The sequence below is a fragment of the Limulus polyphemus genome, unplaced genomic scaffold (genome assembly GCF_000517525.1).
Source record: "Limulus polyphemus unplaced genomic scaffold, Limulus_polyphemus-2.1.2 Scaffold209, whole genome shotgun sequence".
Classification (NCBI taxonomy): domain Eukaryota; kingdom Metazoa; phylum Arthropoda; class Merostomata; order Xiphosura; family Limulidae; genus Limulus; species Limulus polyphemus.
Window position 1 is genome coordinate 804367 of NW_013665819.1, and position 26798 is coordinate 831164.

Below are 26798 nucleotides of genomic sequence, written 5' to 3' on the forward strand. Positions count from 1 at the left end.
TTGATAGTACTTTAAAATAAAATACAGAGTTACTTAAGAGCACAATAGTATTGATATTTACAGATATATCATAAGCAGCATTATTTTCAGTGAATAATATATAAAAACCACTTAACCTTAGTTAAAAAACTAGTATGACTCAGTGGCTTTTTGCTCAATATTTATACATTTTTCTTCCCCTTTTAATGTTGGTATGGATTTCAATAAACAAGTGTTTTTACTTCTCAGTGTTCTTATTTTAAAGCAGTATTTTGTATAAGTCATTACACATTCTTTTTTTGTGAACATGCTATGAGAAAAGTTCCCATAAATGGATTGTAAGGTACAAGTTTTTTCTTAATTAAGAAGTTTTTTTGTAAAATTCTTATTACCTGAACATTCAACTTCAGATCAACTGTTTATTCCTTTCATTACCATATGCATTAGGTTCTTTACAATAATAATATTCAATGTCAAGAGTAATGAGAAGTAAAACTTCCTTTTTTCTTTTAATATAAATGGCATAATTTACAGTAAATCCATATTTATATACCTTATGAAATCATGAAAAAAAAAATAGATTCTAACGTACCTTCATATCAAATTAAAATGATTTATACAAAACTCAATAAAATATAAATTTTTATTGCAGTTTAGTTAACCACTGAAAACATAAATTTTATAAACTGGGGAAATTTGTTTCAATGTTCTTTTAGACAAAAAAAAGTCTTAGAGAAGTGAAAGAATAATTAGTCTATTTCCTGAACGTTTGAAAACTGACAAGAAGAAAGTAGCAGTAGTTAAAGAAGCAAAAGACTAAGAATTGAAACTGACAAGTACACAAGTAATGAGACTAACAACAAAAATGATCAACAAAGAAAGACTGAAAACAGAAACTAAAGAACAAATGCAAATAGTAACCGGGGAAGCAATGCAGCTAAGAACAAACACAATGTAATTAGAAAAGTACTGAGACTAAGAAGGAAACTAATGGGAAGTAAAAAGACTAAGAGCAAACGATAACTAGAGAGGTAATGAGACTCAAAAGAATGGAAACTGAAAATAACAAGGAAAGTAATGAAGCTGAAGGGAAGTTAATAACAATAACAGAAATAATAAGTCAATGAAATGGGAAGATGAAAGTGAGCGTGAGCCTATGTTATTTCAATTAATAGTATAGAATGTAAAAAAATATATGGCAACCCTTTTTTAAATTAGATAGAAATCCAATGAAAGTAAGTCGGGAAGAAATGAAAAAATATTAAAAGCATTTTCACAAAACAAAATTGAGAAAAATGACAAGAATGAAACAAAAATTTATATATATGTATGAAACATTTCTTTTTTCATATTCTAGACCAGCTGTATCTTACTCGCCTACAACTGTTTGTGAAACACATTTCAGATTATTGTGCACACATAATTTCCACTCTGCTTACCACAAGATAAAAAAAGATTTGACATTTTTAACCCATGGATGCTGATATACATCATCACCCATCAAAGCAATGTGGTAATGAGGAACTCCTATGCTGTAATAAACTACTCTTTAACAAGTAGGTTCACAATTCTGGTATATATTAGTCTTAATTGTACATGAAACTTCTGGAAAATGCTGCTACCAGCACCATTAGAATATAGTTGTTTGTCATAAGCATTTATATTTAAATGATAGATTATAAAATAATTCTAAAGCATTCCCCTGGTGTTTAAATTTAATTCCCACTCAAATAAGGTATGTGATAAAAGTAAACAAATTCTAAACCTTTCTAAACACTGCTCCTGTACCAGAACCACCCAATCAAGCTTCTTTTTTTGGTGCACTAAATGTACTTTCTCAGGTTCAGTCTGACTCACCTTATAGTTTCTCAACAGAGAGATCACACTGATTCAGATGTGTGTACACTCATACAAAACATAGTGGATCCAATATATTTAAAAAATATTTGGTATCTAATGCTAATTTTCCCATACACTTAGCACAAACTTTGCATATTTTGAAGATCTGATTAAAAGCAATGTTCAAATATTTTCCACAAGAATTGCATCAAAATATGCAATTTTTTGAGCACTTCACTCACACAGCTGAATTTTCATAAATTACAAATTAAGGTTAATAATTTAAAAGTTTTAAGTAAAAAAAAAATACCTAGGTAATTACATAAATTAATACAATTGCAAAATATACACCTCTTCATTATGAAATGGCTTAAAACTTTATTTTAAGATCCAGAAGAAGTATGTACACAATCAAAACAGGATAATCCCTTGCCATACTTATACCATTCACTAATTACAACCTCAGGCAACCTACAAAACTGTCAAACATAACAACATCAAACATTAACATGACAATCAAACTCAGTCTGATTAATCACAAAAATTATTTCATATATGGAACTTTACCAAATTATATTTCTATTTTCTTAAACTATTTTGATCTATAATCATTTTTTAAAAGTTATGAGAAATCGTTGGATTTCACAAAATCAGTTTTCTAGACTTTCAAGTTACAAAGACAGATTAACTAATATTTAGATGTTTCTAATTACAAAACATATCTCTGACAGTACACTGAAAATTTTGCACTTAAATAAGAAACAACACTCTTTATGTATTACAACAATCCATATATGCTACTGTTACCACCTTGAATAATTTGAATAAATATTTTTTTATCCTTATTACAAAATACTAAATAATCTATAATTAGCTTCCATTAAAAAAATGTTCATATGGTTAGGAATGACCAATTATTACGCGTTATTCTCATGTATACGAAAACTTCAAGTTAGATACAATAAAAAAAACATTCCAACATATAAAAGACGTACCTCTAATGACCTTAGTCTTATTATGTTTCATTACACAATATTTTCAGTAGTACATTTCAAAAAACTCAATATTTACTTAGTTAGAATATTGAAACATTGTTAGCTGAAATATTAAATAGCTTATACAATCACACCAGCTATACAATCATTCGTTTTCTGCAACATACTGTACTTCTTACACTATTCTTAAAAAATTCAATATTTTCTGAAGCTGTTTTCTAAACTTTCAGCTGTCAAGTTACAAGTTAAAGAACTACATATAAATTGCAGAAACAAAAAAATTAACAATATGAAATAGGACCAGTAAAAAATTAAAAATGAAACAGGAATTTGCAGCTATTTAAAAACAAAATTAGAACAGATACACGTTTTTAGATTTTAAAAAATTGAAGTTAATGGTGGCCTGCAGAATGTATTAATTAATTACTGCTTTTTCAGAATGCAGTCCAATCTATAGTATACCAGTTTTTCTAAAATTTATTCACAGTATCTAAGGATAGCCTCTTGCTTACTTTTTTTTATTTTGTATCTTAAGCCTATCCTAGTCCAGTCCAATTTTGCTGGTTTAACCGTGTTCTCATTGTTGTTCTGGTTAGACACAGTATGTTCAACTATACCTTGAAGTTATCTAGGACGGATCTTTTAGATTCATTTATACTTTGTAGTTTATCAAATCAGACACTTTAGGTTCAATTGAATTTTTGTGGCTATCCAGAATAAACACTGTGACAACTTTGATTGGGTTTGGTCAGAGCTATTTCATTCTCAGTAAAAACATCAATGCCATGGTGTCACATTCTGTTAGAAAACTGCAAGATCAAGGCACAGAATCCAAAAAAAAAGGAAAAAGTCTGTTATGTTTTGTTGGAAAACTGAAGAATCAAGACAAATTTCCAACTAATATTTCTGTAATGTTACAGGATAAAGATATAGACTCCCAAAATATATGTGTTGTTGCAAGAACTGTAGGATCAAGAGAATCCCAAATAATACGTCTGTTATTTTATATCTGAAAGCTGCAGGATCAACACACAAAATCCCAAATAAGGTGTCTAATTACCTGTTGGAAAACTGCAGGATTACAATAGATTCTCTAGAAGCGTGTATTTTATAGAATTGAAAGAACATTGGATGGATATTGTAATGAAGTTCTTTGGTTGACACTGAAAATAGTGTACATAATAAAGGAACAATATATAATAGCTGTCAAAATCTTCAACTTAATACATAAAAAGAAAAACTGTATGCTGCTTAGATTAAATTTTCTAAAGAGAATACATAACCCTTACATTATTCTATGCCAGCCTTTCTATACAAATGGCCTTTGTTCCTGGAGTCCTAGATAATTGGTTATTTCATGTCCAACCACTGTAAAAATTCCAAGATTTAACACTTCATTCACCTGAAATGTATTAAATACATTTCACCTGTTTAAATTATTTACACATGCACTAACGGGAACCTCCATTACAAGAAACAAATTAACCTTACTAAGGCATTTTCTAAATTGATCTCACAGAAGAAAAAATTAATGCTTTCTTTATTTGTACAAAAAGCTCCTTTTATCTTTGAAAGACTACAGTTTTTTCTCGAAAGTCAATTTGCTTGCATACCATTAAAGTTAATACAGTTAACCTCTGAAGACAGAATATTTGGGTGATGTAATTTCACTACCCTCATTGCTTTCACAGGAACATTTTTGATATAGAGGACAATCCAAGTCCACTATTTTCTACTTTATGAACACCAAAACAGCATTCTGTAATGTATATTTTTCAAATGTCATGATAACTTCATTCCTGAGCAAATCCTTCTGTCTCTTCAATAGCAAATGTCAATTTCTCCACCAGTTGTTCATAACTTTTATAAGGAGGCAAGTCCAGTCTGTTAAAACAAGTGTGACTACGTGGAAGCCAAGTTTCTTTCCCAACTTTTTCTATGCAAAAACGCTGAGGCCCGCTGCTCCCTAGAGATGAAGAAAAGCCACTTTCTTAGAGGGGCTATAAAAGCATTTAATACAGTGTTTTTTGAACAAATAAATTAAGAATGAAATAGCTATTTGAAATGTTTACAATATTTTACACGATTCACATATTTTAAAAAATCACAAGGGTAAGACTTACCCATTAGTTCAGCAAAACCACCAACTGGTACTCTGCAAGTTCCTGTTACAAACTGCAACAATCTGGAACGTTTCTCATTATCCATTTCCCTAACGAACTGCCAGAACCAGATCACTTGCTTGCTGTTACGAGTATAGTGTCGGTAAATGGTGTTACGGTGCCAGTCTTCTATGTCCACTTCTTGCATCCCACAAAGCATAAGCTAAAAGGAAAGAGGGGTTCAAAAATGGAACATAACTATCAGCTGTTTACTGAAATGTTTTTACTTTTAAAGAATCAAACATAATGTATTTCCTCATCAAATTTACAAAAATTGTATTAATACTAACAAATTAATCCCCATTAATGTTAATAACACCTGTATTGTTTATATTAAATATTTAAACCTTTATGAAACTAATACCACTTGCCAATAAGCCTCAAAATCATACTACTTTAGAAGTGTTTTTAAAATTGTATGAACTTACAACTTTGTGACTTTACTAATTCAAAAGACCAGATCCACACAGAATAAATAATTTGATGCAATAAATAAGGAAAAACAAAGTACATATATGTGCTGCCATCTCGCAATCAAAATAAAGATTTACATATATATACATCATTTAACTTCTCAGCCTCTGTTTTCATTTTATTATATTTGAATTTTAAAATGCTCACTGAAGAAAGAATATTTAGACTAAATTTAAATTAAGATGGATTATCTAACTTTTAGGTCAAAACACTAATTTGTTGACATCAACTATATTTCTAATTACATTGCATAACAAATAAAGTTGCCATCTTATAAAAGTTTATCCATTCAAACCTATCAGTTACCTATCCTCATTCCATGCTTATAACAAGTCAAAACCACAGTGTTTAGTAACAAAATCCACTCACTTAAGAGATACCACTTGAACAATCAAGAGTATAATAACAGATATTATCTGGATACTCAAAGTTCAATAGAGATAATACCTGGACAATCATGAGTTAAACAAGAGATACTATCTGGACACTCAAGAGTTCAGTAAGAGATAATATCTGGTCACTCAATAATTCAATAACATATACTACATGGTCACTCAAAAGCTCAATAAGATACTTAATATTAATCATTTTAATATCATGTATTCAACCATTCTGTATAATAAAAAAACACAGAATTGGTAAAAGTGGACTCATAAGTATGATTTAGATGTTTCATCTTAACAGAATAGCTAAGCATTTGGGTCTTAGAAGAACAACATAAGCAAATTCACCTATGAAAAACCATCATCTGTATGCACAAATTTAGTGTTTTGTTCCATAGATATGCAATATCAGGTACACAGAAGTTAATTATTACCTCGAGCTCACGTTCATCAAAATAGTGCAACCACTCCAAAGGTAGAACTTCATTAAAACCATCCAGAAAAGCTTTAGTTTGTTCTTCTTGTCCTCGAGAAAACCTCCAGTCGGTCATCATCCTACAGACAAGGACAGATTAGTACACTATTCTTGGTATCTAAAGTTTAGTCTTTTAGCATAAAGTTTTTTATTTCATACAAAATACTGCCATGATATAGGCCAATTAATCTCAAAGTAAATGATATATGTCATTTTAAGACAACTTTTAATAACATTTTTAAAATATTATTCCAAGTGAAATATTTAGAAATGTGAATTATAAGTTCATGAAGTATATGCTAAGCAAAACCTAAATAAATGCAACATAACTTGAACATCACATTCTAGCTTTAACATATGCCTTCAAACAAAGTTCAGTCAGAACTGTTTTTCCATTCTTCATAAGCTTTAATTACATCAATACCTGAGGTATTCATCTTTGTTTAGTTCATCTACACGGATATCGGTTCCACCGGGCTTTAGTTCATGAGACTGAATTTGGCCAAGGATGTCAAAATCAACACTGAAGAATAGCTCCAGTCCACACTCTTCTATATTGTTCTCTCTTGCCATAAAATATCAGATAATAGAGTTATGTATTTTTCACAAAAAATTAATATAAAAATTGAGGAAAAGTTTCAGTCCACACTTTTCTATGTTGTTCTCTCCCAAAAAGTAAACATAAATACAGTTAATCAAATGTTTACAAATAACTCATCTCAACATTGCTGGAAAGCTCCAACCTACAATCTTCTATGTTATTTTCTCTGCCACTAAATAAACAAAATATCAGACTGTACAGTTAAAACTAATGTTCACAAATAACTGATATCAACACTGTTCGACATTTTCAGCATACACTCTTCTATGTGATTTTTCCTATATCATACTGTACAGATATGAGTTGACAAAAAATATCAACATTATAGAACAGCTTTCTCTTAAATAACCATTATCTATCAAACTGTACAAGTATTTTTCTCCTCTTTCTAATAGTTTCTGATGATAATTCATCATTTTGACAACTTGAAAACACTACATTTTAATAAATAATGATAAAAACCCATATTCTGTATTTGTCCTTAGACAACACTTACTTTATTACAAAAGGAAATCTTAGCAAAAGCATGAAATTTCTAAAATCTTATAAAATTTCATATCTAAATGCATTGGTTTTGATATATATATATATCTATAATTAAAAAAATGTTGCAGATTAACATGGATTCCTACTTTTATTTTATTCACACAATATAATCTTTTTCTGGTTTATATAAATATATAATTGAATTTGGATGAATTTCCATACTTAATCCAGACAAGTGAGTTATAAAACTCTGGGTCAACGCTCTCTATATCCTTCATGGTCAGTTTCTTTCCTAGCATTCGTTTGTAGAAAGGTAATGTAAAGCCCGTGTAGATGAACTTTCCATGAAATAAGGCCTGAAAAATAATTCCAAGAATCACTTTGAAAAATTATTAAGGAAACTATAACTTGCTGTAATTTGAATTATTATTCTAAGTTTTGTTGATATTTAGTTGACAAAAAAACTTTCATATTCTAATATAAACTTATATCTCAGCAATTATTTTTCTCTTATTAGAAATCTGGACAATTATGAAATCACAATTAAATATAACTACAAAAACATTTACAAAAAAACTTGAAACATACATACAAAGCATTTATCGAAAAAGTCCAAAACAATGTCAGTATATTTAGATTTACTTTACTTACGAGATCAATTTGATATGTAAATTGAAAAACAAGGTTTAATGCAAACTATGAAAATATTAAATTTACAAGGTTACCCCTCCAAAGAAAACAACTGATTATCTCTTTGTTATTCTTCTGAAGATGTTGTCAGTAATCATATAGTTACAGTAATTTTGTTTCTATATTAATGACAAAAGGAAAAAAAAGAAGATTTGTAAATAGTTTTTAGTGAATCTTTAAACATAAATTTATAAAGTCATACTTGAATAATGAGTTTACTTTGCTACTCATAACTCTTCTTGTCTTCAATTGAACCATTAAGTTAGAAGGTGTAAAATAAGACATTCCTGTTTTACATTTCATACAACCTTCAGACAGTAAAGTAAGAGGATATCTTGCTCACAAACTTAATCATTAATCTAAGGTGTCATTGATTAGATTTGTTTTCAGGTGTACATTAGACTTGTGGTGTGTCTTTTGGATTAGTTTACCCATCTACCACTTTACAGTTATACTGCTACAAGCACTTACCATTGCAATAAATCGACCTATAAATCGAAAGTATAAGAGATGATCAGGGTTAACTGAAGAGGCAGGATTGATCTGTAAGCTGTAGTTGTTTTTACCAGCATATTCAAAGAGACAGTACATGGGATTGAGAACCTCATGAGACAAGAGGAAGAACCATTCTCTGTAAGCATACAGTGTTTTTATAAGAACCAAGTATTACAAATACACCATCACAAATTAAGCTTTAAAATTTAATCTCAAACCATACACACTAGCTATAATATTTTTAAATCTACACATACTGTCTAGTTGAGTTGATTAAATCATTTAGTTTAGTACAATAGTTAATAAGATAAGCTAAATTCACCTGGCAATTCCCCCATAATCAAGACCTTCCTCTCCTCGAAAGGTTATAAAAAGCCTCCGCCTAAGTTCATGTGGTGGAACTCTCATTATCTAAGCGAAACACCAAACAAAAAGTTATTAAAATTTTAGAAGGAGGAAAATTAAATTCTATGCACAAGTAATTGAGTAGAGTATCAAGTATCAAAAATAATTTGATTATAATGACAAATACTTTTTAACTGATATGTTTACAGAATTACAGAGTAAATCATCACCACTATTTACTTAATTTATGTTACTGGTCACTCTGTCCATAAACTGCATGATTAAAGGTCTTTTACTAAAAGTCAAAACACAAATGATAATTAATTCAACTTCTTGTGAGCAGTTATTAATTGGTTAACATCCCTGACTGACAGAGATAATTTAGTAACATCAAGTACCTTAAAAATCCATCACCAATGAAATAATAAGTCAAACTTTCTTGAATCATTGTGCTTGTCTGTTTCAGAACTTCATGTAAGGCTATATAAGAACTATCTGTTCCAGCTATCCCTGATTTTAAACTGATAGCTTATAAGGAAGGCATGCAACTAATCAACAGTACCCACTACCAACTCTTGGGCTACTGTAATCAAATATTTGGACCTGACCACCACTCCAATAATGAACCCAAAAATTGCAGAATGCAATTTTACATCATCAAAACACAAATCATGAACCCCCAGTGGTTCATGACCCATTTGTAACCAGTGATGGTCAGTTGTGACCAATAAATAGCTTTAGGGAAACAAGATCTGGCTTACTAAATACTTCCACACATTCTAACAACCCAATTTTAGATTGTGACACATGGGTTGAGAAACACTGTACTATACCATCCCAACCTTTATGACTCATTTCAAACTATTTCCAGTCCAAAATTATTTTCCTTTTAACAAACACTAACAGTTAAGTTCCATCCAAGTAACAAATATCTTTTGGGTTTTTCTTCTAATATTTTTACTCTTAGCAGTTGTATATATAATAATTTCTTTTCATACATAAGACCTGAGTTTTTTTTAAGAGTAAAAAACACAAGAAAACGTTTTTGGCACAATGAAATGTAAAATCTTTATCTTCAGTTCCAATCAACCAGTTTTAGAGCTAATGTCTACAGTGTCTTAGACACTAGTCCTAATGGTGGCTGCATTACTAGTCAGCTGTAACTGATAAAAAAGATTTTACTTTTCATTGTGCTGAGATACATTAGTTTTTTGTTTTATTTTATCTAAATAGCAGTTATATAATTGAATGGTTCTACACATGGTTCTCTTTTGCAAGGAAAACAAAAGCCAAGTAATTACACTGACTTGGGTAGCTGACATCTGTTAATTAAACTGACTTGATAGTCTGAATCCAATTAAAATGTAACTGAGCTTAGGGTATAAATATGACAGTTCTAACAATAATTACAGCTGTTTTCACATAGTCAAAGATGTACAGGAACTTTCTCAGAGTATTTTTTTTATTTACAAATTAATATTGTTATCCCTTTTCAGATTGTGCTTCATTTATCTCTTTTTTTATAATAAACATTTTAATGTCGAAGTAATTTTTTTTTTTTCTATATAAAGATGGGTCTAATAAACTCAAGTGATAAGATTCCAGGGCCTCTGCATTCCTAAGAATCTTTGATACTTCGACACTAAATTTTAAATCTTCAATCCAGTAAAAGATATATTTGCTAAATCAAAAAACAAGTAAAATACTGTGTGCATAATTTGGCATAGCCATAACCTCATAGCTGAAACAGCCAAACCAACAACGATACAAGACATGATCTACAGGAAGGGTTAAATTTCAAGAAAAAATATCCATTCTTATAATCATGATCAAAAAACTTTTCCTGATTTGTTGCCATACCTACCTGACTAAAAGAATCTTCAAATATATTGTTTCTTGATACAGTTATTTTTATGTGACTTGGTAAGGCATTACACTGAAATATAATAAAAATATTTGCTATAAGCAAGATGATAGATCTAGGTTAAGTTTAATATTCAATTGATTATAAACAAGCATCAGTGTCATTAAGATTTGTTCAATGTTCATTTGTTAAATACTATACAACTTATTTGCCTATATTAGTAAAAGTGCTTCAGATAATTAAAAGCTATATTCAATGCACTTTCTTTCTTCCTTCAAGACTTACCATCATGGGCAGTTAATACAAAGCAACTATGGTTTCTAAAAACACTAATTTACTGTATTTAAACATGCAGAACTTTATGTAAATTTCATTTCTTTTTTGAGGTAGTAAGTGTTCTTCTGGCTCTTATACAATTGTTGTATTCTGTTTTATAGACTATATGATTTTTCTTAAAAGTACATACAAAGATATTTAAACAACACTGATTCCAAAAATTATCTACATTTTGATTTACAAATTCAAGCTGATAGCCACTTTTGAAAATAAAAACTAGGGCATCATTGACATGCTTTGATGTTTTCCTTCTGATAGTGAAAATAAACCAAAATGCATGAAACAAACTTACCAAGTACTGTCTACTTTCAGCATTAACATAAAACTTGATGTCATATTTCTATCATTCTTAGGTTGTGAAATTATCAAAATTCTGTTGTGAAATACTGTTTTGAAAAAACATTAAAAATCCTCTTTCATCTTAGAATTTCATTTTTTTATATTGCTTATTAGAAAGTTACATTTCATATATATCCATTCAAAGCAAATTTGAATGATATCTATTAAATATCTATTTTGCCAATTTCAGTAATCATCAATTTCAACTATAAATCATAAAAAATATGTCAAAAACTGGCTGGATTTATCAGTGACATAGAACCTCATACTTCAAAAAGACACAACTGTCATCTTCATCAATCTAGGTTTCATAACTTTTGCTAACAGTATTGTTTGTCCAGACCAATTTATATCCAATAAATAGTTTATTTTCAATAAATAAGATCTAATATATCCCCAGTAGAAAGTACTTGAAACAAAAATACATATGTGGAAGTGATATTATTCAAATTATAAATTAATAGACACTACAGCAGTGACAACCCAAACATGTACTGCTTTAATATAATTTTATCAATATTATAGTGATATACAAGATCAACATATTATTTGATTGCTATTAAAACCATCACTGAAGGTATTCACTTGTAAGTACACATCATATGTATCAGCACATGTACAGATGAACTGCTTTGTATCTAGAAAGAACAATCCATTAAAAATATTTCCAATAGTTTTATACTTACATGACATAAATATCGGAATTGGGTGAGTTTCCACTTAAAATTTCTTTCATATGCTACAGGCACACCATATGCTCCCTTTGGCCTGAAACAGACAGGTAATTAAAGTATCCTGTTTTACAGAAAGATTACTTAACTTTTAAGCTTTTCCATGTGCAATTATTAACAATAAAGTTGGTACATTCATAATGGTTAAATCTTTCCATATGGAGTTGGTCAATGTGACCAACCTTGTAACCCCAAAGTAACTATCAGAATTTTCATATAATAACTTTTAATATGTTTTGTGTATCTTAATGAAATTTGGCAAACTTTCTGTAAATATTATATGTCTTTTGTAGACAAAAAATCAGAAATTTTAATTAAGTATTTTTACTAAAGATTTGTCCATAAATATATGGAGTCAGAGTACTGACCACTTCGAGTGCAAAATTATTTTCATGTTAAGATTAAAAAATACTTTTTGTCAGAAAATTTTCAAATTTCATTTACATAACCTCTAAAACCTCCTAAATAAATATCAAATGTTTTTTATTTTTTTCAGTGAAACTTTATATTTTGTTATTTTCTCTACCCTAATTCTATATGGGCTTGGTCAATTTGATTGATCTTGTAACTACCATAAAAAAAAAACACAAAATAAATATAAGTTACCTTTTTTTTTCTAGAATGATTGTAACAGGAAATTACAATTGTTTATCCTAAACAGCTTAAAGCTCATAACAGTATACATCTATTTATACTTAGTTTTATTGTTTTATTGCCCTTTGAACCTTATCTAACTAATAATCCCACCATACAAGTTGTAAATCACTGGGCAAACGTGTAGCTCACATTACTGTTCTGAATTATGTATGCTCAGAAACATACCTCATGAAGAATAGTATAGTATAAAACATCAGAGAGAACTATTAGAAACTTGAGAAAGAAAGGATGTGACAAGTGGGTCAGATTTTCTAGTTTATGACTCCAGAAACAAATAAGGTTGAAGGCTATAAAAATCAGACTAGAGAAGGCAGAACACCACCAAAAGAACAAATTTCATACTAGGAGAGATTGAGGACTTTTTAAAAATATTTCTTTATAAAATTAAGAATTTAAAATTTATATTGAATTACAATTTGATGTCAAGTTTATTCATATACATTGATAATAGAGTAGTTTAATTAAATTTTAAATGTAACTAAAAGGTTATGACATGTACACTTTAAACTACCAATAGCAAGAGGGTTAATAATCTGATGAAGAAGCCTTTTCTGTTTCTCAAATATGAAGGTTAAGTTTAATGTTTATCTTTCTGAAACCTACATTTCATATTAACTGAACGAAGTAAATACTGCAAACTAAAAGTTCCATTATAGATATTGATATTAAACACACAACCCTAAACAACACCTCTTCATTAAGGAGTATCTTAAAATACTGCAAACACTCCTTCATTAGCATCTGTTCACTAAATTTTATGAAATGCAAACCTTTCACTTTGAATCAATTACATCTGAAAAGTTGGGCTATTTCCATTCTCATGATTGTAAAAATGAGCATATGATGCTCTTTCAAAATACCATGTAAAGATAAAAACTATTATTATTAAATTATGACCGTATATTCATACACTTAATAAAGGTATCTAAAAAGAGGACATACTAAGTGAATTTTGAATTTTTCTGACATCTGTAAACAGTGATTTTTATTTTAACCATAATCATTTCATACCCTTTTCCTCCATGGTTAGACCTGGGATCTTGGAAGGTTGTTGTTTTCACATTATGATCCACAAAGTACCTGGAACCATCTGGTGTGTACTTGATCTCCCAACCTGGAGGTAGTGGATCTTCTAATCTAAAAAATAAGTTCCAATGTTTAGCACTAGTCTCTTCTTAAAGTTCATATAATTTTATTACGTATTCTCTAAATTAAAGTTTTTCTTTTTCATGAAATCTGTTCTTAGAACTTCTATCATTATCTTAGTGGTAGCTTTTCCATGACTAAGAATACTATCTGATTTACAATACACTGATAACTAAATTCTAACAAACTGTATTTTTTTAAATAAAAACAAGATTACTCAAACTTTTAATAATACAGAATCACAATGGACTTTACTTTCATACAGAAAGATCATTCTTCAAATACGAGATTACACAGGAAAAAAGGAAGTTCACAGTATAAAAGTACAATAGAAAGTGTATATTATTAAATTATGTTTAACATGTGTTACAAAAATCTTTAACATGTGGTTTTATTTTGCTAGACATCAAGCCAATTTCGTCAAAAAACATCAAAACATACTTTTTTGATAGGGAAGGAATTTACTGAAGTTTTAATATGAATGACTTATTTAAAGTCTTAATTCTACTTTCCACAGTAATTATTGATGCTTTAACAGAAATACTTGGATGACTTTGATAAAAATTTTCACTTTTATTAGAGAAGACCACACTTTCCCATTCCTTCTTTGCAACACGTCATTTGTCAATGACACTACAACCCATCAAAAGTAGTCATTTTAGTAATATTTTCTAATAGATTATTTTATAAAATTTTGAAAATACACATTTTAAAACATTCAATCTTTTATAAAAGTAAAATGCTGACAAGTCAGCTGGTGAATTCATTATTGCCGTGTAATTCTGCCGTGTAATTAAGAAAGATGTCTTTACCCTTGTGTTCGTGGATCTTCCCACTGGGTTGTTTTGTTTTTATGGTTGACAAAATACACTCTTCCATTAGGATCCACTCGTTTTTCTGCAAAAAAAAATATTTTAAATAATAAATCATTTTCTTCTACATTTATATACTAAAAAACATTTGCTGGTTTTCAGAACTATACAATTAGTCATGAACAATGAAGTCCACTTGTAAGGCATCATGTACGCTCATGCAGGTGAGTATGTAAAATGTGACTCAAATTTTGCTATATTTACTTGTAAAGCATCACGTGGACTCGTATGAATAGCTACAATTTTCATTAATTACTTACTGTTCAGTTATCATCATCAAATAATAAAATTTGCATATTACTGTATCATATAAAGGTAGTTTGAGTTTTGCATTTTACAGATTAGAGAAAAGACATTTCTGAGTTTGGAGACCATATGTTTCATTTCAAAGCAGAATGGATTATTATTCTTTAATTGTTTGAACTTTTTTCCACATTCTTATTAAAGTAAATTCTAAGTAACAAAAGCCTCTCAACATAAACTTTGTTTGATAGAAGTAACACAAGCCTTCACTCAAACTAAAATACATTTTCTAACAGTTAAAACTAAATCTTCAATTTGATTAACCTATGCATCTGGATATGTCAGTGTGCACGTGTCATGACATTTTTACAGAATTACATTCAATATTTAACTAAACTAATTCATTATCAATGTATGTTAATAAACTAGGCATCAAAACAAACCTTATAATTGAAGTTTTTATATTATCATTTAAGTTTCCATTTCTCAATTTTAAAAGGAAATATTTAAAGACATTCTCAATCTGCAACTCTTCGAGTTACCTGACATATTGACACCCTGACTTTTCATTTATACATTTTTTCTCTTCCCTTATATGCCTATCATATTCAACCAATACTACAGGTATTGATAAGACAAAATATAAAATTTGAACACCTTATCTTTTCGCTGTACTGAGACATCACTAAATCTGTTCAACCCATATGACACAACCTTTCCAACTCTATCCTTCAAGAAATGTATATAATTCTCTCTATTCTCTCAATTGCTATTGAACATGTCTATAACTGATAGAAAGAGCATATTTTGAACTACACAAGTCAAAGGTTTATTCATTTTGTTTTAGCAGTCTAAGCAGATAGTTCACAAGAAGAACTTGAGGACTGTATACTGAAGACTTTATTTCAAGCAGTGATGTAAGATTTTTAATCTATTTATAACTTAGTTATAAAGCTAGGTAATTTATAGTAGTTTTAGAACATTCTGTTCTAGTGCCTGATACATTCTTGTGTTCTAAGATGTATATTTAAAAGCTATACGAAATATTTTTGGAGAACCAAAATTGTGAAAAAACTAATGTTATGTAAGCCTGGAATCCACATGCAATAGGCCTAATCTCATAAAGTATAAATTTCTTGTTTTTTAAGCACATTTTTTGATTATTGTTATATTTTTTTATAATACTAAAATGCAATAATTACAAACGTATTAGGTGAGACAACATAACTTGAATGAAAAAAATAAATAAATAAAAGCATTTCTTATGACCTCTCCTTGAAGAAAATATTTGGCTAGATGAGTCATTCCTTTGTTATGGTAATTATACATGGTTCAAAGAACAATGAAATAAAAGTAAATATGAAAAGGTTAGTCACCTGAAGCTTTTAGGATAAATAATTGTAATTGAATGTTACAATATGCAATGATTCTACAAAAAAAAAGGTATTATTTATTTTAATTTGATATTTTTCAATTTTTTCATTTCACTGTATGTACATTGATAATTTTGCTACAGTTAAGATGAGGGTAGAGAAAATAAGAGATAAAGTTTCACAAAAAGTAAAATAGAAGGCTCTAGAGGTTATGCAGATGAAATATGAAACTGTAAGATAAAAAGAAGTATTTTTATTTTTAGCAAAGAAATCAACTTTCGCTGAATCTGACTCAATAAAGGTTTTTTAAATTCACGTAAAATATTTTGTAAAAATGTTATTGAAAATTTTATTTCCTGTGTCCAACATACTTGTAATGTTTACTAAAAGCTTGCTAAGTTTTGTGAAGATACACCAATTCAGAGTTTGTACTATGTATAATTTCATGGTTACAAGGTAAAATTATCTGAGCCTGTATACAGAGAGTTAAAACCAATTACCCCATCCTTCGGGTAAAGGCCCAAGAGGATCATCTTCTTCTACTTGAACAGGTGTCTGTAAGAAAAATACATAAACCCCCATAGTTTTAATCACAAAGTCTTTTTTTACCATGAAGTTTCATTAATACTAATTCATTAAAAACAATAATCACTATCTGTTTATCTGTAAGTCTTAGAGGATACAAGCTTTTTTGCCTTTTTATAAGAATTTTATAAACTTAGTTCTTATTCAAGCCAAATTAATGATGCAAAAAATTTAGAACCTCGCTACATCAGTGCACAGTAGATACTGCTATACTTTAAAATCCAACAAACTTTAAGACTGGTGCTAATACTCATGTTAATGATATTGTATACACACATTATTTCCACTTAATAATGACAGTGACAACTTCAATTGGCAAACAAAACTCATCATTACACAACCACACATCGCCACTATAAATCACAATAGCACTCCTAAGATTGTATTAATTAACAACAAAATTACAGTTTGAAAATTATTATAATCCTGACAACTGTAAAAGCCAACACATAGTAGTCACATTTCACCAATGTCTAAACTGAACTAAATGATCTACAACAAATGCAAGAGTCACAAATAAGACATTTGTTTATTAATCGCAGATGTTAACACTTTCTCTACAGGCATCTTTTTCTGCACATCACAAGGTTTCAGTGAGTTACATTCAATTTTTTTTAATTAAAGTACTTTATTATCATTATCATGGTATACAAATAAACTTGGCATCAAAACATAGCTAATAGTCCAAATTTTAATATTATATAAATTTTACATTCTTAATTTTATAAGGCAATATTTAAACAAAAATCCCAAATTTCCCTAGTGTGAGAATTGTGACATTTGTTCTCTTCTCAAATTTATTTACCACCCTTCCAACAAGTAAAAAATTTAATGTAAATTGCTCATTATAATGTTGTCATCACTCAGACAAAACAATTTTATAGCCTTCAATCTTATTTGGTTGCAGAGCCTTGAACTAGAAAATCATATCCCTCTTGCTCTGCCCACCTGTCACATCCTATCTTTTCAGAAATTGCCAACACATTGACTAGCTTAGCTGAATTTTTTGGTTACAGAGCCTTAAACTAGAAAATCATATCCCTCTTGCTATGCCCACCTGTCACATCCTATCTTTTCAGAAATTGCCAACACATTGACTAGCTTAGCTGAATATTTAATGGTTCTTATCACATAGTTAAAAAGCCAGAAAATTTGTGATAGTTATGGGGCATTGTCTACTTTCTGTATGTTGTTATTCTGGGTTCTTTGGTGCATTATTTGATTAACTAAAAAATTATTTAGTGCAGTAGTAATGTTAGTATAAAAATTTAGGGTTATGTTTCATTGACAGTCAACAGCCAAGAAAAAAAGAAAAAGAAGTCCCAGATAAGTACTTTATTTCTTGTTTTTCATCTGTATTCTTTATTTATTACTATAAAAGTAACTAAAATGTAAAATTTAGAAACTTTTTATGCTAGATAAGGTTAAATTAAGTAAAATAAAGAATAATAATAAAAATTTTTCATGAAGTATGCTCGTGAGTAGCTCATGTATTACTTAATGTGAGCTAGATGTTCGCCAAGTGATTTACAACTTTGGAGGCACAAAAATTATTTAGACATGGTTCAAGGGGCAATAAAACAATAAAATGTAAGTACAAATAGATGTATACTGTTACAAGTTTAAAGCTATTTGGGATAAACAAATGTAGATTCATGTTATCATTTTAAGTCCATTTAGAAAGAAAAAAACGGTAATTTTGATATATTTTGATTTTTATTGGTGGTTATGAGGTTGGTCAAATTTATCAATGTCTTATAGAGTTAGGGTAGAGAAAATAACTGATAAATATAAGGTTTTATTTTTTAAACAATTTTGAAATTTATTTAAAAGGTTTTAGAGCTTACACAAATGAAATTTGAGATTTTTCAAATGAAGAAACAATTTTTAATCTTAACATGAAAATCACTTTACACTTGGAGCCGTCAACACTTTGACTTCATGTATTCATGGAAAAATTTTAAGTGAAAATACTTCTTTAAAAATTCTGATTTTTTTGTCTACATATGACTTAATGATTACTGAAAGTTTGCAAAATTTCATGAAGATACACAAAACAAATTAGAAATTATACTATGGAAACTATAAAGGTCAATTTGGGGTCACAAACTCAGCCGAGCCCATAGCAAGAGAATTAAAGACCATGTAAGATCTAGGAAAGGCCCGGCATGGCCAGGTGGTTAGGGCGCTTGACTCATAACCTGAGGGTCGCGGGTTCGAATCCCCGTCACACCAAACATGCCAACCTCCGCCTTTGCCTGGTCCCAAGTCCAGGATGTGAAAGGAGGAGGGTTGGGCATGGGGCTAGCAACTCCACCCCGTAAAAAACAATCTGCTACAGGTAACAGCAAAAACAAAACTTCCGTTGGCGAGGTGTTGTTGCGGCCCTATGCTCCACTGGGAATTTACAGGAATAAATAAATAATAAAAATCTAGGAAAACAATTCCAATACTTAAAATATACAGAAGAGTTCACTTACAAAAATAAATGTAACCAGGATCACAACTTCACTTGATTTCATTACTTGAACAATAAAGTTAAATTCAGGATAGGGAATTTCTAGTTAACACTACCTATAATGGGTTGTAAAATAAAGTGTAAAAGTTTGTACTTACATGGAATAGGAATCTTTGCTGGCACTGCTGCATAGCTTGGGCTTGATGAGATTGCCATTGCTCATAATTCCGCACACTCTCTAGGGTAGGTCTCTGCCAGGTTGTTGTTCTGGTGTTATGGTCAACATAGTATGTCCTACCTCTGTGATCTCTTCTTATTTCCCACCTAGAAATACAGAGTATTTATGTTCTTTAAAACTGATACAACTGGCTTGACTGTCAAAAAAAATTCATCGATGTTTTTTAATTATTTTCTTATCATATACATAAATTTTTCTAGCCTTGTTTTCCCAACCTTTACACATTAGAAAAATAATTGGAACCATGGAATCACTATTTTTTATGATTCTTAAAAACTTCCATGCATATTCTCACTTAAATTAAAGCTTCTTGTGGTAACTTAGTAATGAGAACTACAATGATACATGTACATACTTTTTTCTGTAAAATAATTACATACTATAAGAATTCTGTACAGAATGATAAAAAAAAATGTAAAAGCAAAAACAAAACATTTTCTGTAACTTAAAAGTGCATTTCTAGACTTCTCAAAGTTACAGCTTTTAAATTTTATAAAAACATGTTAATGGCATTAGGTCAAATTGTGTATTTTTATTTTGTTTAATTCTTGTTTACTAAATGAAAATAAAAATGAATGCATTTCTATCACCAGTATTTTTAAAAAGTTTAATCTCACTTGCTGCTCTAAAATATATCATTCTTTGCTAACTTAATAGCTATATTTCATACAACTTGTTCATTATCTAATTGTTTTCACATACGGTGTTTCAGCTAAGATATTGACTATTGACTATAAATGGCCTTATAAGCTCTGATAAGCAAAATGCCTTATTGGCAGCAGCCAAAGTGTAGTTTAAATTAGTTGTCTCCAACCTTTGACTGAAGTGTTCATAAAATGACCTTCGTCCCTCCAAGTGCACCACTTTTACATAACATTATCCATAGCATTGTTAAGTATCTCTTTACCCAAACTTTCATCTCTGTCTTTACATTTTATTTTTATTCAGCACATGTCAAAGACAAAATGTGTCACATTAACTTCAAGCAGGGTGTGGAATGGCCAATGAGGTAGAGCTCTGAATTTCAGAGTTGTCAAGGCAGGTTCAAATCTATAAGATACCCCAAAATATTCCCTGCACTTTAAGCTGTGGGTGCATTATAAGTAACAATCATGAAAGGTGACTGGCTGCCTTCCCTGTTGTCAGTAGTTCAAGATAAGATATGAAAGAAGACAGCCTTAATAGCTTTGCCGATAAATACAAAATACAATTTGCAAGCACATTACAACTGAAAAAACAAACAAGCATTTCAAGCCATAGATGAAAAGAGACCTTGGGCATGTCAATCAAAGTGACTAGTAGATTTGCCAAGTTAGCTATTTTATTACTAACACAAGATTTTATTTTTACTCATTAATTTATTTCAGTTGTTTTGCATTATAATTTAGAGTAGATTATATATTCAATCTAGATCTGCATATTCCCCAAGAAGTATGCATACTACTGGTGAGGGATCATTATTTTAAATTTTATTATAAACTCTTCTAATGGAAACCTGTAATGAATCAGTTAAAAATAAAGTGATTAAAATCTTCTGTTTTATTCCAATGTTAGATTCCATTCAATACATTAAGAGACATATCTTGTTTTCTCAGCTATAGTATTTACATTACAAATACAAATGAGCAAACACAATTCTTTATAAAAGCTTGTTTATGAAATAGATGCCTTTTTTTCAAATTCCCAAGATAATTTTAGGGATTTTATTGAGAGATATGCTATTTCTTAATGATTTTAAATTTATATAAAATATCACTTATCTCATTTTCAAGAATTCACAACTCCATTAAACATATCTATTGTATCAGACTATAAGTATAACAAATACGAAACTAAAACTTAATGTAACCTAATAATCTCTTTGTGTGTGATTGAATAAAATAAATGAACTTTTTTTAAAATAAATACCTGATTACTATAATTAGTAATACAAAAAAAATTTGGCATCAAATGATGCCATCATGTAAAACTAAAATATAGTGAGCATTTATTACCCTGGGGGTAATGGTTGAGGCCTCTCCCATGTTGTGCTTCGTGTATTATGGTCCACATAATATTTACGTCCATACTGATCAAATCTTACTTCCCACCTAATAAAATGGAAATGTGTATGAATTCCTAAACATTAATAAGATAAATACATAAATTGTATTCATGCATGGTTTCAAAGGTAAGTATTAATAATACTTCCTCTGGCAAGTTTCACAGGAATGTAAAGAAAAATTCAAGACATATCACATGATAATTATATCAAACTCAAAGCATATGAAATGAAGTTCAGGTAAAGATGGAATATTTTCGTTAGTTATGAATAACAAAAATATTATAAATACTTCAAAAAAGTATTCTTTAAAAAATCAATTCTTCTTAAAAATAAAAAGAATTAATATTATACCACAAGTAAAACACTAAAGAAAATCAATAACTTACCCTGATGGTAAAGGCTCTTCTTCACTTGCAGCAGTTGACTGATTACGCTGGCCAACTCGATTGCCCAGTTGGGAGCTTGGGGCACTGAGTGGAGAACTCTCGCTTCTTGATGTACTCAACATTGATACAGTTGTGGTACTGGCTGGTGTAATTACAGAATTAGAATAAGAAGAACTGCTGACATTTGAGAAAGAGCTTACGGGAGCAAAGAGGCCAACAGAACTTTGTCCACTAGAAGATCCCTGTGAAGGGCCACTGTTACTGGCAATGACACCAGTGGGTACTTGAGGACCAGGAACAGCCATAGTTGTTATATCTGTACATAATTAATGTATACAAATCATTTATTACACAAAAAAGGATGTTATACTTTAAGTTCTTTCAATTATGTAAAATTTATACTATTTTCTTTGAAAACAGGAATTACAGAATAAAGTGTAGATACACATACATGTATTCATCAAGAATTAAAACTAATGTATACTTGTAGATATTCAATTACCTGTATTATTAGACTGACTTGAGAGATTAAAATTTGTTAGTAAGGACTGTAATCTTGCATCTCTCAATTGTCTATTCAGGTTGCTTGGTGTCGTTGAGGCACTGTCTGTACTTGTGTTGGAAGAGCTTGTCCCTGCTGCCGTGGAAACTGGGCTGAGAGCTCCTGGCTTCCAGGGACGGATGCGGGGCCCAGAGTGATGCCGACATATCTGATTGCTCCCTCCACTGGTGGAAGGGCTTGATGGTTGAGTTCCACTCTGAGGAAGGCTACCATTGGGTTGTGAAGTTATAGAGGATTGAGCATCTATAACATGATAAAATAAAAAACTAACTCCAATGTTTCTATGATAATTTATCTGTTGTATAAAAAACACAAAGGTAAATTTATAAAGAATTAACTGATGACAGGATTAAATCCATATACTCATAACAAACAATTTCCACATTTTAATGACTACTTTAATATTTTTCTGCCATCAAACAAGAAAATTCCAAGTTACTAAAATCACAACTCTCATCTGCTTTTATTGGAGGGAGGGAGACTCACATTTATGAATTGTTGACCAACAAAAAAATGCTCATTATATAAGTACTTACTTGAATTTGAACTCTCTGATGAATTTCTTGGAGGGTAACGATTCATCTCAATCTGTACTCCATCTAAGATTGTGACAACAAAACTTGAACTTCGTCCAACCTTACCAGCAACATTAAGCTCCATAGGCATTGGCAATTTGTCCACTAGTTTAAAAACAAATGTAAGCATTTAAAAGAACCTTATTTTTATGGAATGACACTTTTTGGCGGATACTTAATAGCACTTGCAAGTAAGATTATCTTTACTTTGACTGTTGTAGTAGTTGAATTACATCCAACAGATTTGATCTTGTCTTTTTAGTAAATATAGACCATCGTCAATGTGGGAATCAACATTAAAAATCAACACAAAAACAATCAGAACTGAAATATCTTATCATCAAGTTGACAATGCATTGGATGCTATTTCAATTAAAAAACATTTTCAGTTAGTTACAAGTGACACATATTTTAACCTGACCAGGTTTGCCACAAAGAAACAACGCCTTTTTTGTTTTTTACCTGGAACTTTGAACACTGAACTTTTGCTCACCTTGAGTTTGATGTACAACTAAGAGCCAAGTTCTGCACATTGACCAAAATACCACTGAATTTAACCTGTATGTGACTTTTACTTTGGGATCAACCAACGTTACATTTGATGAAGTACATTTCGTCAAATTTAACAGCAAGTAAAAACAAGTTTGATCTCAGCTAGATGTTCACTAGATATAATCATGAACATTATCCTAGGGTCAGTTGATGACCAAAACTTATCACTTGATCATTTTGGCAAAGGAAAAAGCAATATAATAATTTGGCCCCTGTGTGGCTTAGGCCTCTTAAGAGTCAATTATTCATTATAAACAACTATCAGTCAGAACCAATAAGCAATATCTTAAAAGCCAGTTAGTTAGCAACTTAAACTAATATTGTTTTTCTGAGTTCTTTTGTTTTTTATATTTACCTATGAGAAAGCCAAGCTTCTACATTTTATGAGTGGATTTAACTCCTATCCAAAGTTGATATTTTATATGATTCAACTTGAAAAATAATTAAGCCATGTGTTCTAGCAAAAACATATTAATACACTAATGGTATAATTATTCAGACTATTATTCTCGTCTTTATACTGTTCAAATCTTACATCTCACCTAATAGTATGAAAACATGAATGAATTACTTAGACTTTAATAAGATAAATACATAAAATATATTAATGCATGGTTTCAAGGTAAATATTAAGAATACTTTCTCTGATAAGTTTCACAGGCATGTAAAGAAAGATAATAGTTCAAAATTATACCATTAATAACACTAACTCCTCGTCTCAATCATTCCACAAAACTATATTGATATGCAACTCTTTCTGCAAGTGCAATCAAAAAACCTTTGTATCAAAGCCAGGTCTTATGATTTAGCTACCATTAATTTATTATTTTTGTTTATTCTTATTACATTTAGATTGTGTTTTTATTTTACTTTAGTGTTAAGCTATTTTATATTTAGTTTTTCATTAATCTCTTTTTCCTGGTGTGATTTTATCAGTTGTTACTTTTTCCTTAAAAATCAAGTAATTATTTCTGTTTTAATTTCTTTTGGCTGATGCATGAAATTAAGTTATGAGTTAACAATTTAAAAATCTTACAGAGGAAAAACCATTTTCTATTAAGCTACTTCACAAAAAACAGTTCAAAATGTAATAATTTTTAAGCTCAATGAAATAAAGCCCAAGATCTTCAAATTTCTTTAAGTAAAACTTATAATTACCTGAGAGTCATACTTATTCACAAGCTAGAAATAAGGAAAGCACATTCCTCCAATTATACATGACCAGACTGGTCATAATAATAAGTAACCATACATCATAAACAAGTATTAAAAAAATATAAAACTGGCACACTTACATTTTCCATCATGTTGGGAAAGAACTTTGTAAAAATCTATTGTACAATCACCCAGCAGGCTGTCTTTAATAAGAGAGTTGTGATTTAACACTCGAATGTGAATCTTTGAATATGGATTAACAAGCCTGAAAAAAAATTATTATAAAAAACTGATTTCTCATCTAAAAAAATCCTAGTCAGAATACAATCTGGTTTAGCACAAAAATTATACCTGAGGTTTGTTTTCTGATTTAATATAATGAACACAATTTAAAGTTTACACTAACATACTAAAAATGCAAAGTAATAATATTACAAAAAAATTTTAATCCCTTTAAATATCTGAAATTGTTTTTAGTTTAACATGATATCCATGAGTACACTGCAAATATATAAAGAACACTTACTCAAACAAATGTAGAATAAATGCTCTACCAGTGTAAACACCGTAAAAATAAATGTGTTTATTTCATATCATATGCATATAGGAAAAAACAGGGCTTGCCACATTCCATACAAATCACAATGGTGTCAGAAAAAGTGACCTGGTGCTTGGAAATATTTAGTGAATTTTTCATTAAAAAAAAGGTGTGCTTTTTCATATATTTAGTAATATTTGCAATGTATTTAAACAACACAAAAATGGTTGCACAGAATTTGAATTTCTAATGAATAATAAAACAACATAAAGGAAGTTAAAATTGGCATAATTATGCAAAGACTAAGATTTCTGATGTTTTATCACTAACCAATAAAATTATGTATTGGCAAGTAGGCTCTCAGTTGCCAATACTCAACCAAGATAGTTGGTGCTGAGAGTTCAATCAGCTTTACATTTAGCAGAAACTGCTAATCAATACTGAATATGATTAGCAATTAGCAACTATTGCTTAGCATCTTTTTAAAATTCATCATTTTAACACATTATGGCAACTAAATCCAGCACAAGTCTTAACTCTTTGTAAAGACATCCACTAATGAAAAAAAGAGGTAAATAGTTTTTTTTTATTTTAATAACACTTTTATTCAGCTTCAAACCCTAATATTTAATTGTAACACACATGGAAGGCATTTCACAAACAAACTAGTTCCTGGTATATAAAGTAAAACTTCAAAACTGCAAAAAATACCAAACACCTCAGCTGCCACAAAATAATGCAACAATTGAAGGAACCAGAGAAAAAAGTGACTTGAAGATATTACAACCAAACAAGGTTGCCACAAATCATTTTTCAAATTAATCTAGTTTATTTCTTTTTGGTGAGAACTCATTACGCTCTTCACAATGTGGTCTCCTTGGTTTTTTTCAAAAAGAAAATGTCTAGTGACTTTTCAGCAGTAACTACCTTTCTCACCAAAGGCATCCTTTACTGTGCATGTCGTGAGGTCTTTTTTAGTGAGTTAAATTAAAAATTAAATTAAACCATTTTTTTGTTTGTTCATGTTATACCAATTAGTATAGTATAAAATCATAGCCAATAATTCATATCTTAATAGTTTATACTTTATAAGTTTTAAGTTCTTAATTTTATAAGGCAAAATTAAAAATTTCCCCTAGTGTGAGAAATGTGCCATTTTTTTCTATATGCATCCCTTATTTTCTCAATTATTTACCACCCCTCCAACAAGTACAAAATTT

General features: G+C 29.7%; 1 protein-coding gene across 2 annotated transcripts in view; it reads right to left on the reverse strand.

Moving 5' to 3' along the window:
- Positions 1-384: 384 nt before the first annotated feature.
- Positions 385-26798, reverse strand: part of LOC106478416 (NEDD4-like E3 ubiquitin-protein ligase WWP1) — a 35006-nt gene continuing 8592 nt past the window's right edge. For both annotated transcript variants that reach the window (XM_013938957.2, XM_022382013.1), the window contains 18 exons: positions 25181-25305; positions 23295-23438; positions 22699-23001; positions 22197-22512; positions 21761-21856; positions 19687-19852; positions 16986-17040; positions 14810-14894; positions 13863-13988; positions 12150-12231; positions 10789-10860; positions 8902-8990; positions 8556-8715; positions 7617-7750; positions 6732-6872; positions 6267-6387; positions 4937-5138; positions 385-4779 (listed from right to left, as the gene is read on the reverse strand). In XM_013938957.2, the coding sequence (XP_013794411.2) occupies positions 4607-4779; positions 4937-5138; positions 6267-6387; positions 6732-6872; positions 7617-7750; positions 8556-8715; positions 8902-8990; positions 10789-10860; positions 12150-12231; positions 13863-13988; positions 14810-14894; positions 16986-17040; positions 19687-19852; positions 21761-21856; positions 22197-22512; positions 22699-23001; positions 23295-23438; positions 25181-25305 (2590 nt within the window). In that variant the 3' untranslated portion in view covers positions 385-4606. The remainder of the gene's footprint in view (positions 4780-4936; positions 5139-6266; positions 6388-6731; positions 6873-7616; positions 7751-8555; positions 8716-8901; positions 8991-10788; positions 10861-12149; positions 12232-13862; positions 13989-14809; positions 14895-16985; positions 17041-19686; positions 19853-21760; positions 21857-22196; positions 22513-22698; positions 23002-23294; positions 23439-25180; positions 25306-26798) is intronic.